The sequence below is a fragment of the Apteryx mantelli genome, chromosome 2 (assembly GCF_036417845.1).
Source record: "Apteryx mantelli isolate bAptMan1 chromosome 2, bAptMan1.hap1, whole genome shotgun sequence".
Classification (NCBI taxonomy): Eukaryota; Metazoa; Chordata; class Aves; order Apterygiformes; family Apterygidae; genus Apteryx; species Apteryx mantelli.
In genome coordinates, this window is record NC_089979.1 from 150,892,747 (window position 1) to 150,904,963 (window position 12,217).

A 12,217-nucleotide genomic window follows, 5' to 3' on the forward strand; every position below is an offset into this window, starting at 1 on the left:
TCCTGGGGAAAAATCATCTTACCAGTGTTTCTACATTTACATGGCTGAACCATTTACACTCTTTCCTCTCTGTACTGGGCAGAATGTATTTATTGTACAGAAATGGTCTGACAGTAGATGTTCTGTTGCTCTAATAAATTTGCCGTGGTGGTCCTGATGGTGAAATTAAGTGAAAGTAAAGCTGGATTAAAACAAAACTTGTTTTGCATACTACTTACTTGACAAGGGAACAAGGGAACTTGGAAGAAGCATATGAGCTCCCACTTAGCATCTGTTTGCTCTTTTTGACCTACATCAGATTTAGGACCACAGCTGTTTTCTTCCACAAACTGTTGGCTTTGTTTTGATGTAAATCTACTTCAGTTTATGGCTGTGAGTCCAGGGGTGGACTAAATACCACACACTCCTGCTGCCTTGGGAAGGCTCGTAGCCTGGCTGTGGGAGTCCGTGGTCTTCCTCAGCAGCCCAAGCTCCAGCTGCCTGAAACACTGTCTGCTCTGGGGGTAAAAAGTATTGGGAACCATTCAGGAAAAATACAGCCATATGATGTCCCAGCAAGATTTGAAGTTGGCCAGGCCAGACATGGCCCAGTATGCTCAGAGCTGTGCTTAGCTCTGCTCTAAGGTGTTGTCTGGGCCTCAGCTTTTTCCTTGTTTTCTAGAGGTTATCTCAATACATATTAGAGGTGGGATTTGGGATCTGGGCTCAGGTTCAGGTCTGTGCTCAAGATGCAGTGTGGATATAGCCTGGCAACTGGGGAAGGATGTGTGTGGTTTGACACTTCACGGTGACAAAAGCCAAATTTGCCGGTTGGTCACTGTATCAGTGGGACAGGCTTGATCATAACAGTCATTACGGTTTTCTGGTGAGTAACTACAAGAAAAACAAGAAGTAAGTGGTAAATGGCTATGCGAAAAGTCAATGAGAAAATATTGCCAGACTGCAATGGGTACATATTTATTCTTAGAAGTCTGCTCATAGTATCTTGTAATGTTTTTCTTATACTTGAATATACATCTGAGTATAAAGATGTATGATTATCTACATTACTTTTCTTTTTCCTTTCTCACAGTGCATGCCAATTAAAGGCCTTGGATTTGTGCTTGGAGCCTACAAATGTATTTGCAAGGCTGGATTCTATCATCCCAACATCTTTTCAGTGAACAGCTTTCAGAGTAAGTGCCTTTGCTTGCGTTAAAAAAAAACAAAAAAACAGAGATAGCATTAATAATGCAGGGTTCCTTTTTATCCTAGTCAGGGTTATACAGTAAAATCCCAGTGGTTTGCAACTCTCAGATTATATAATCACTTAAGGAGTTCTAGCCCTTTGGTTTGTCATCTGTGATGCTCTTGAGGATCTTGTAAAACATACCCTCTTTAAGCATATTTGCTTTGTAAATAATTTTAGAATTTGCTATAGGGAAATAAAGATTTCTGGCATCTGTGATCGAGCAAAAGTAGTGAGGAAATAAGTCTATTCATTTTATCTTTTGGTAGGGCAAACTGGAATGATCTAGTCTCTGGCTTTGTGTCTGCTTTCATTGTTTTAATTTTACTTCATTTGCAAAGGAGAATCCAAGGGACTGTCCAAGCTCTTATTCTTACTGAGGAGGTGCTAGAAGTTGGTCACATCTGTGAATCCGTTGTCTTGGCTGTATGATGTGGATGACATATAGCCTGCACATTCCCAGAAAACAAGTTGTCATGTGGTACTTAGACTGAGCTGCCCACAGGAAGGGCAACAGAGCTAAAATGATACACAGCAGGCAAACTGTTAGCCCATATATAAACTGTTTCCTAGATCTCTGTCTATTACTTTCACCATATAACCCAAGTGTAATCTCTGCACAGATTTTGTGCCAGAATTGTTACAGCTATACTAGCACAGCTCATGCTGCAGTTGCAGATGTAAAGGTGATGCCTGAAGGTGTAACAGGGTGTCATATTCTGACTCCACTTTGCCAGTGGCAGAGGTTGCCGTTCCCAGCGTCTCGGCACCATTCGTTAGCCAAAGGTTCGTATCCTCACTGCCCTGCTGACGGAGCAGTTCCTATGGGATGCCCAGGGGAACAGCGATGAGAAGCTTTCACCAAACTTGATCCAGAACTGTGGGTATTATCTCCTGCCTTGAGGGAATATAGCTATTTCTGTTCCAGTATAGAAACAGCTCTAGCAATATTGAACACTCATCTGCACCTCTGTGATCCTCTGTATCACAGATACCTCAGGATATGCTGGGGTAGATGAATCTTTCCTTATTAGTTACTTAGATACAGATACTAATTATTTTTTATTTCCCTGCCCTGCAACTTCTAAAAAACAAAATACTTAGATATCAGGGAAATTTTTTCTAAATGCAAGATGAAAAGGATACCATAAAGAGAAGACTGGACAGACTTAACAGCTGTATTTTGAACCTCTGTTGTAGCACCTTCTATGTTTGCATTAGATTTTTCCCTATTTTACACAAGTTACAAAGTTTGAAAAGAAGCAAATGAAAGCTGGAGAAGAAACTCATCCTGCTTAAATGAATATGAAAATACTTATTTAGGTGTTTTAGGCTGGTAAGTCATGTGCAGGATTATATGACATGACACTTGTGAAAACATGCCCCATGTTACTGTGTACCTGATAATTGGGTTAAATCTGTTATTCAGTGTGAACTCAAGGGCTGCAAATAAAGCTTCCAGGTTCCTTGCTGTGTTAGTTGCTCATGAGCTCTCCTCTTTACATGAAAAGTGACAGGGACTGTAGGTGAAAGGTGGGTAGGTATTTTAACATTAGTAAAGCTTTAGAATTCCCAATTTTTTGCAACCCTGAGTTCCAGGTATTAATTCCTTTGACCCATGTTATGGGTTGGCCCATTTTTGTTTGGAAGTAGATCAGCCAAATATCTCAGTCCTAACCCAGCATATGTCAAATCTCCTGTAAATATATGTAATACAAATAGCACAGTGTTTGTTCAAAAGTGAATGCTTGTTTCCCTTGCTTTTTCATACTGTAGAGTGTCATACAAGGCAGCCTGGTGATAATGCTTTTTTCTCTGGGCTCTGTATGAATCTTTTAATAGAGCCAGACTGATGCTTGGTTGCCCCCGGAGTGCCGTGGGTTAGGATGGAGTCAGAATTTAACTCCTTGAATGAGAATATGAAAAAAAAAATCATTCTTAGATTTTTATCATATCAAGTCCACAAAACATACAAAAATAATGTGGCTAGAGATGGTAACATCATTGATCATTAGGGATGGGATTCATTTTATGCCATGTTAGCTGTCGAAAATGTAGGTGCTTGGCATGTATTAGTCATCTAGGCTTTGTTTATAGTCGGTGCAGAGAGTATTGTTCCTCTGGAGGGTAATCCTACCACTTTAGATATTTGCCCTAAGATGGAAGTAACTCCTCAGGCAAATAACCTTTTCCCTTTGTTTATTATAGAAGGAGGAGCCTATATGGCTAATTTGGATTGCATATTAGGCTTCTAAATGGCTAATGTGAGTGAAATCTGTCTCACAGAAGTATTTGCCTACGCTGATGCTTAAGGGGATATAATTAAATGATATGGGGTCACTTTGCTTCAATCTTTCATTACTGGGAGTTAGTTAACATAAACATGAGTTTGGGAAAAGTTGTTAAAAAAGAACTGCTTTAATTCATCTAGATGCAACTCAATCTGCCCAGCTCTATAGATCATTTCAAAAAGTGAACAGTGAGACAGCTAGTGTGAGACTGGAAAGGACTGTGAAGTAATGGAAGAAAAACAGTGGTTCAAGACATCTTACCCCTGTCACCACTGTATTCTGAAAAAAAGAAAAAGTAGAAGACAACAAGGTTAATATAGCTGCAGTAAGTATTTGGAGATTCAAAATGACTCTAATAAAAAAATTCTAGACATGAATCCTAAGAGCAGTTTTGACAGAAGCTGTCTGACCTGAAGATCTCTGTGGAGATAGCTTGGCTAAGTTGGGCGATAAGAGAGATGAAACTGGGTAGAAGTGTTAAAGATTTATAAAATATTCCTAGAGGAAGAAAATAGAAAAGATTTGGAGGTCTCAAGATTTAAATAGGTAGCAGTTAGGTAGGTAGATAGACAAGAAAAATTGACCAGTTCTGTACTTCTGTGGATTCAAAAATTGGATTGAGTGTGTTATATCTTGAAATGTGAGCATATCTAAATGATCTCGGGATTGTGCACCATAGCAAAGTTAGTTTAACTACAGTTACACAGCATGCCTGAAGTGACAGAGTTTTACGGAGGGAAGGGCTTTGCAGTGGGTCCTGCTGAATGTTTTGCCTTGAATCTGAAAGATGACTGTGTAAAAGGGCTGTGGTGGGATGTTGGACCCTGCATGGCTTGCTCAGTGGGCAGGCTTAAATTAAAGGATTGCTGCTCTGCCTCCTCTGCAAACGCAGCAGAGGCTCTGAAAGCCAAGTTGCAACGCTGCATGCACAGTATCCGCAGTAGGAAAGCTTCTGCAGACCAGTTGCTTTTCTGACTTCAAACAGAACAGTTTTGCTGCTCCCAGGAAGGTTGCCCAGCTCATGTTGAAGGTTTTAGAACTGTGAGTGGGATCATTTGGGGGCTGAAATTTAGGTCGTTCTGTTGCTCATGAGGAAGCCAGACAGGAGAGCAGTTCCCCTCCAAAAGCTGGGTTTATTCTTCAGAACCGAGAGTGCCAAAATGTGTAAAACCTTTCTTTTTTTGCTATATTGGTTAGTGAGAACCCTGGGTATTAATAAGGCATGGAGTAAGTGCCATTTTTCCAGGGTCTCTTTTGAGAGCAGAAATTGATTTAAAAATATATATAATATATTTCAGGTATGCAAGTTAAATTAACCTGTAAGTGTTTGAATACATAATTAAGCACTTTCTTCTAATGGCTCATTTTTAGGTAGCTGACTTTCAGCATTATTAGTGTAGGTAGAATAGATTAACTAGTGAATGCATACATTTTAGCATTTTTGTAACACTCTCCACTAAAGCACTTATGTCCTCTGCCCACAGGTTAATTAGATTTGCATTGGAAGATCCTTAGTAGAACTGCAGTGTTTTGGTCAACCTAAAATTGCATGCCTTTGCAAGACATTATCAATATATTATAGATAGTCCGTTCAGCTCTTGCTGTACGAAGGCAGAACCTGCCTTGTGCAAAAAGGCACTTGAACCAGAGGTAGCTCTTTTGTCTGGAGATGAGACTCTAATATCTTTCTAATGGTGCTATGTTCACATAAATAGTCCTAAGATGGGTTTCCAGCTCCACTGGAATTCCTATTTTTTACGGCTGCTCTTAGGCTTTGGTTCTTCAGCAGAACTCACACAGGCAGACCTGTGCACCTACGAAGACTGTCACTGCCTTCAGTGAGACCTTTGTGGGGTGACAGTTATGACCATGGCTGATTACAGCTTTGAGATTCAGGCAGATCTAATTACAGTCACACGCTATATTTAAGTTACTGCAGCATCACGACTTTAATGGTGTGGTTCCTAATTTACGCTATTATAAGACAAGAGCAGAATCAGCCTATTGTTCTGCTCAGTGCTCAGCATGCCCTGAGTGTTTATCATCTGTTGGATTTTGACTGGAGAATAGGATGATTTTGTTTGGGATGGTGGTAATTCCTGCCCTAGCTCTTAGTAGTCTGCAGTACTGTTCTTACTTTGCAGGGACATCTCAGCTGGTAATGTAGCAGCTGCTGAGACACCCATGGTACAGCACAGTGTATGCAGGAGAACCAAGATGAAGAAGAGTTACCCTCATGAAATTTTTTTAGGAGACCATTTCAAAACCAGAATGGGTTGGTCAGACAGAAGAGGAAGGCTGGGATAGGGGGAAGAAAAATTAGGAAAAAATTATAGTAGAGGGGACACGGTCCTTTTAAGCTTCTTGTTTTCTTTTTCTAGTACTCTGACATTTTCTTAATTACTTTTCATATTAATTTGTGTCCCTATTCCTCCCTCTCACCAATTCTTTGTGTTACTTTCTCCTTTCATTTTATCATTTTTTTACTGCCTTTTCTATCTTATTCTGTGTACCTTCCTCGTCCTGTCTTTAAGTCTAACTGCTACAGCACAGGATCAGCGTTTGATTCTGTCTCATATGTATCAGTGGTAAAACTACTTCTGACTAACATCGAGCAGAATTGGCTTCTTGTTTGTCTCCCTTCACATCACCAGAGTTTAAAATCTTTTGACATGTTCGGTTTGGAGATAAAAAATTGGTTTTCTTCTCTGGTGAAACCATGTTTATTCCAAAAGAGCTGCTGAAATAGAAAAAGGCATGGCACAATGAAATCGTGGCCTACCAGTGCTGCAAGCGGCAGTAATTTCATGCTTGGGTTGGACTATCTATGTGATTTGGGTGGATGTTAGGTTGACTTCAGTCAGGGGACAGTGGCCAGATGTAAAAGACAGAGCTGTTCAACTTTGTAGTGTGTTGCAGGGTCGTGGGGTATCTAGTCAGGGCAGGGGTGTGGATGGGCTTAAACTCCCTTTCCAAAAAAGCTCCAAGTTAGCAGTAAATGCAACGATTGGTTATTTGCCAAGAACGTCTCTTAGAGGGTCATTGTTTTGATGATCATTATTGTTTGGTATGGAAAAAAAAGATGAGGATTGTAAATAACTCCTTATCACATTGTGAAAAATCTCGAGTAGATCCAATAGATATCTCTTTTATATTAGCTATAATGAAGAATCATTTCCAAGCCAAAAGATATTCACCAGATAATCAGTCATAGCTGGCAGTGCAGGAGATGCATATTGATGATCTTTCTTTGTATACAGCTGAAAGCTTTGTATACAGCTGAAAGCTGTATACACCAGACATATCTAAGCAAGAGTTTGCTGTTATGTTATGAAGTCATATCCTTGGGATATTTACTGTAACATGCAGCTGTTTATTAGCTATTATCCCTATAGCTGATTATATATAGCTGTTTATGCTTGTGACAAGCATAAACATGAAGAAACTTCCATGCATGACTCAGATAAGAAAATGCGTGATAAAATGGATTATAATCTATTTTCAACAGCTTTCAAGGCTGAACATTTTAGAAATAAAGTAAGAATTTCAAGTTTAGAACCACTTAAAATCATTAAGCCATAGTCACATAGTATTTGTGACTTAAGTAAACTTTTAACTCTCATTTTTAAATAGTTGAAAAACTAATAGCTTCCTTAGAGGCTCTCCATCTTCTCAGGATGCCCAAGCATGGTTATTTTCTAACATTTCCATTCCTACCTCTCATAACCTGGGTCTAGGTCAAAGGGACACAAAAATCTCTTCTTAATTTCTGCTTGTATCTAAGGAAATCTGGCTGCCAGCATTAGTCAGCAGCACTGTACTATATTCAGGTTTCCAACATCTTTGTTTAGAATAAAGATCCAAAGAGAATTCCACATTCTTAATGAAAAATACCTGCCTGTTTTCTGTTCACCACAGAAAGCAGGAAAGAAGCACCCTTACACTAAGAACCACCAGGAACAGCATGCCAAATAAAGACTTGCATACACAGCCTGTTTATTCCTTTCCCAGGCTTTGTCTGTCAGTAGATGTGTGCTCATGCACGTTGATACATACATCTGAGAAAGGAAGAGATAATTACTCTTACAGATAACCTTCTGTTTCAAACATTTCAAGCTAAAAGTCCAGAGTGTTTTATAAGCCAATATGCATGTGTAACGTCACTGAAATGCACTGTCTCTTGAATTAAGACTAAGCAATACAAGATTTATTACCTTCATTGCTGGAGGAAGAGAATTTCGATCAAAGATATTGGAGCAATTCTCCAGTCATGTGAAAAGTGAGAAGAGTTAGCATGTATGCATTTTGACACACCTGAAAACTCCTAAACCGATCTTGCTCATATTACACATTTTCAGCAAGTTCAGTTTGCCTTTTTATTTAAGATTATTCCTTTTTCCTGTCTTCCTTTCATCCTTACATTAAATGCCTGTAGGGTAAACACTCTTGCAGGGGATTATGAACAAGTATTTATGGATGAGGAAAAGCAAGAATTCTCCTGTGTGCTCTGTTGGTGGGTTCACTTTGACGGGCAAGGTGTCAGCTCAGTGAGAAAATGCTGAGAATCATTGATTTACATAGACAAAATATTAACTTGCCAATAGGATTTCTAGCATTCCTGGGTGTGCTTGTATGGACATTGGAAAATTACACTTAGTCTAAATGCACTAGCTTTTCTTTGGGCACAGAATAGTGTAATCATACAGCAGTATGCTGACCAAATATTAATTAAGAAGGGTTTTGTCTAATTTGAGGCTAATTAATTCACTAGATAGCATCTTTATGAGATTTAGGAACAATCTGAAATAGGATGAGAGCTTGTACTGTGAACATTAGGTAGTTACTGAGGTCTGCTTTCCGTGTGTCTGTGTAAAATCCCTTCCTTGTTCCCAAATGATGTAATTTTTCCCCCATTCAGAAGTCTCCTTCAAAGAATTTCCTGTGCAATTTTAGCCCACTTTAAATACAATGGGAAAACTTTTGGCATTTAATAAGCTCACTTTCCCTCATGTCTAAATTGGTTTGCATTTTCTGAATGTGGCAAAAGGGGGTGAAATGACAAAAGCAGCGCTGGATAACCCTCCTGTAACTTAATGAAAGAAGAGGGAAAGAAAGGGAGTCAGCAGAGAACTGTTTTGCTCCTATATAGATGAACTGCCTATACTGTACAATTAAAAGTGTTTCTCCTTACCCCATTTAATATTTTTAGGAAAGGATGCAGATAATCGCTTTTCTGGGGGTGAATTGTCAGAGGAAGTCTACACCTGCCTGCCCTGCAGGGAAGGATGTTCATACTGTACAGACGATACTCCCTGCTATGCACAGGAGGACAAGTATTTGCGGCTTGCTATCATCTCGTTCCAAACGCTCTGTATGCTGCTGGACTTCATAAGCATGCTGGTAGTCTACCATTTTCGCAAGGCAAAGGTAAGGAGACACGTTTTACTTTAATCTTCCTGCTCACTGTAGAAACTCATTTGTACTGGGTGAAAAGCTTCTCATTTGGAGAGTCAACTTCTCAGCTAAGGAGCTGAACTCTTTTTCAGAGAGAATAGGATTTCCAAACGGGAATGCTTTGCTTTAGTCATGGAGGTACCTAAATTGGTGACATAATTTTTGAAAAAATGCTGAGCAACCTGTGGCTCCCAATCACATCTGCTTACATTTGTAGGTGATTGGCATAAATCAAGGAAATCTATTGTGTCCTAAGTCATTTCAGAAAATCAGGCCAATTGTACAGGTACCCAAGGCGTGATGTGTGTATTTATAGTCTCTGGATCTTGAAAGTCTCCATCTGTTTTACCACTGTTGGGAAGGATGTTTGGCTTCAATATATTTGAGAGAGTGGCTGGATAATAATTACATCAAAAAGAAATCTTTCCAAATAGCTCTAGTTCACAGACACCTTAAACTTAATTCTGTGGTTAAAGTTTTTTTCTCTCTAAAGTAGGAACATATTAAGTAGTGTCTGAAAATTACTGGTGCAATCTACAGTTATGTTTTATATACTCCTCTAACGAACTTTCTGCTTTTATCTCCTTCAAAATATTTTTAACATGTAAGATCTCATGCAATCTCTCTATTGCCTCGATAAATACAGAATAGTCTTGGAAACTTCCAATTTACAAAAAAAAAAAAAAAAGAATGGAATCTGGTACATCTTCACTACCTACATTTGGAAGACGTAGGTGTGCACACAGTATGCTATATTGTTGAAATTAATAGCTTCATCCAGTTTCCATAGCTAGATAAGCATTTCCATTTTGTTTTCTGAAACACCTGATCCCACAAACTTCCTAATGCTACAGTGTCTGTATTAGAAATGTGTCTCGTTTTAATATCCTGACAGGAAATCATGGACTGTAAAATTTTTCTTCTGTTTCTGACGGAGTCTTTGTATTTAATGAAATTGCATAAATTGATTCAAATTACAGACATGATTGTATTTATAAGGTTTTTCATTATGGAAGGTCTGTTGTAAGAATCTCTTTAGTTGCCTAATGCTAACTAAGCAAAAGAACTTCATTCCAATTCTGTGAGGTTTTAGTCCTTATGGTAATGTTACTGTCCTTTAGTGGCTGTGTTAAACAGACGGCATCAGGAAAAGAAGTATTCCTCGTGAGTTAAAAGTTGTCTGTAAGCCTGCAAAGTGAACAAAACAGATTATTTCATACCCAGCTATTGCAAGTTTGTTTCATATCTACTACTGTAAAAAACAAATGCATCTTTATTAAACATATTACAGAAATCTTGTATTTCATAAAAAATGATAGTAGTGAAAGGGGCATTTATGCTTTTGTGGTGATCAACCATTCCTCCAAAGTAAACTGTGAACAAAGAACCAGAAAGGAGATGAGTATTTAATACCAAAACAAACCAAGAGACATTTACATGCCCTTCCTTGTTTCTAAAGAACTTTTCAGTCTTTATAAAAAAGCGTAAGCCTGTTTTTTCCAGATTGCCTTTAGAGATTTATGGTATCATCTGAATAAATGAGAACCAGACATGAAACAAAACAAATACTCTTTTTTTTCCAGACAGAATAGGGATGTCTTTGAGCCCTTGCATTTCATTCAGTTGGACAGAGGTGGATTTAATTATAAATTGACTATCTTAGAAGATATTTGACTTTGCTCTAAATATATATCTCACAAGGAAAAGATGAAGAAAAATGAGACAAAAAAGTAGTATGGTGATTAATAATCTTTTCCTGAATGATCAATATTTTCAAGGAGTAGAAACTGAAAAATAATGTTCCACTGCTTTTCACGTCATTCAGCTGAATTTTTTCTTGATTTCTTTTTATGTTTCTTATCTTGTTGGTACAGCATGATTTTAAAAAGAAAAAGATCTTGTGTAATTAACATGAAATGAGAAGCTGTATGAAGGGCAAGCATACCGAGAACAATGAATATTTGCATAAGAAAACTGCTGGTTACATTGGATAACGACAGAAAATTGGAGTGAATGAACAAAACTGGTAACTGGCTGTGTTTTCTCCACCAAGAGGGAAAAGTCATGAAAATGAAAGCAAAGCTATTGGAATATTCAAAATATCTGCATTCTGAGTATTCCAAACTGTTAGAGGAACAAACCTGAATTAGGTTAATATATCTGTGAATGATTAAAGTTACTATGTAAAACTGCTCATATTCATTGTAATAAGTAGGTGTTGGAGAAGGGCATTTCTTGGATCGCCTCCCACATATGAGACTACAATATTCAAACAGTTTAGCAAAAGTAACTTTTAATGTTGAATTTTAACAGAAAGAACTATGTACTGCTACCATATTAGGAAGCAGTCTTTAAAACTGCAGAATAGGGTGCTCAAAATTAAGAAATGCTATCTAAAGGCCCCAGTGCTGAAAAGAATGAAACATAGCTCTGTGGCATGTTGGTGTAGCTGCTGATCAAAAGCTCAGTAAACTGGGGAGACAAACAGAGTTACTGCTCTAGTAAAAGTGACTGTGCAGAAGAGAACATGGCTCTCTGCTTGTACTTTATGGAGACTCCTGGTAAAAATTAATTTCAAAAAGCCAGAGTCCTGAAAATTTTAAGTCTGGCAGCTAAAAGCACCTTGGCAAAAAGCACCTCAGGCACCTTGACTATCATATTGTGAGCGTATTAATTCAGACAGCATGATAATTCAGACCACAGGAATCTTTCAGATCATGATGGAGGTGGCAACCTTCATCCCAAAATTCTGCATTCTGTAAGAGTAGATGCAGATGGGAAGTATTTTAGAAAAGAGGAGGAATATCTCACCTATTCAGGTTGCAGTGATTACACATATTAAGACCAAGCAGTACTCATAACAGAAACTGCTGTGAAAGAGTCACGTACTGACTTCAGTTTCATCAGCAGTGCAGAATATGTGCCAGATCTAAGCCAGTTACTAAAAGTGTTGGTAAGGATCTACTGCTCCACTCCAAAAGGAGAACACAGCAATGAGAAGAAGGATGTTTTCAATAATTGCTTCCAAAGTGTTATTGACAGAATGTGAAGATACAACTTACCCTTTATGACATGGTCTTTATTACTAATGTAGGATGTAATAATAATAATCTACAGGGAAACCTGGTAAATACCAGCCAAAGTGGTTCCATGAGTGAAAGATCTTGACAAAATGAATGGTAATAAATCAGCAAATCCAGATGGTATTCACCCAAGACCTCTAAAAGAACCCTTCTACAAAATT

The 12,217-nt window shown here is 38.3% G+C and overlaps 1 protein-coding gene across 1 annotated transcript in view; it reads left to right on the forward strand.

The window, feature by feature from the left end:
- GPR158 (G protein-coupled receptor 158) overlaps positions 1–12,217 on the forward strand; it is a 209,770-nt gene that overhangs the window by 91,746 nt on the left and 105,807 nt on the right. Inside the window, exons 3-4 of the mRNA XM_067292517.1 lie at positions 1,073–1,175; positions 8,729–8,946. Of these exons, the coding sequence (XP_067148618.1) occupies positions 1,073–1,175; positions 8,729–8,946 (321 nt within the window). The remainder of the gene's footprint in view (positions 1–1,072; positions 1,176–8,728; positions 8,947–12,217) is intronic.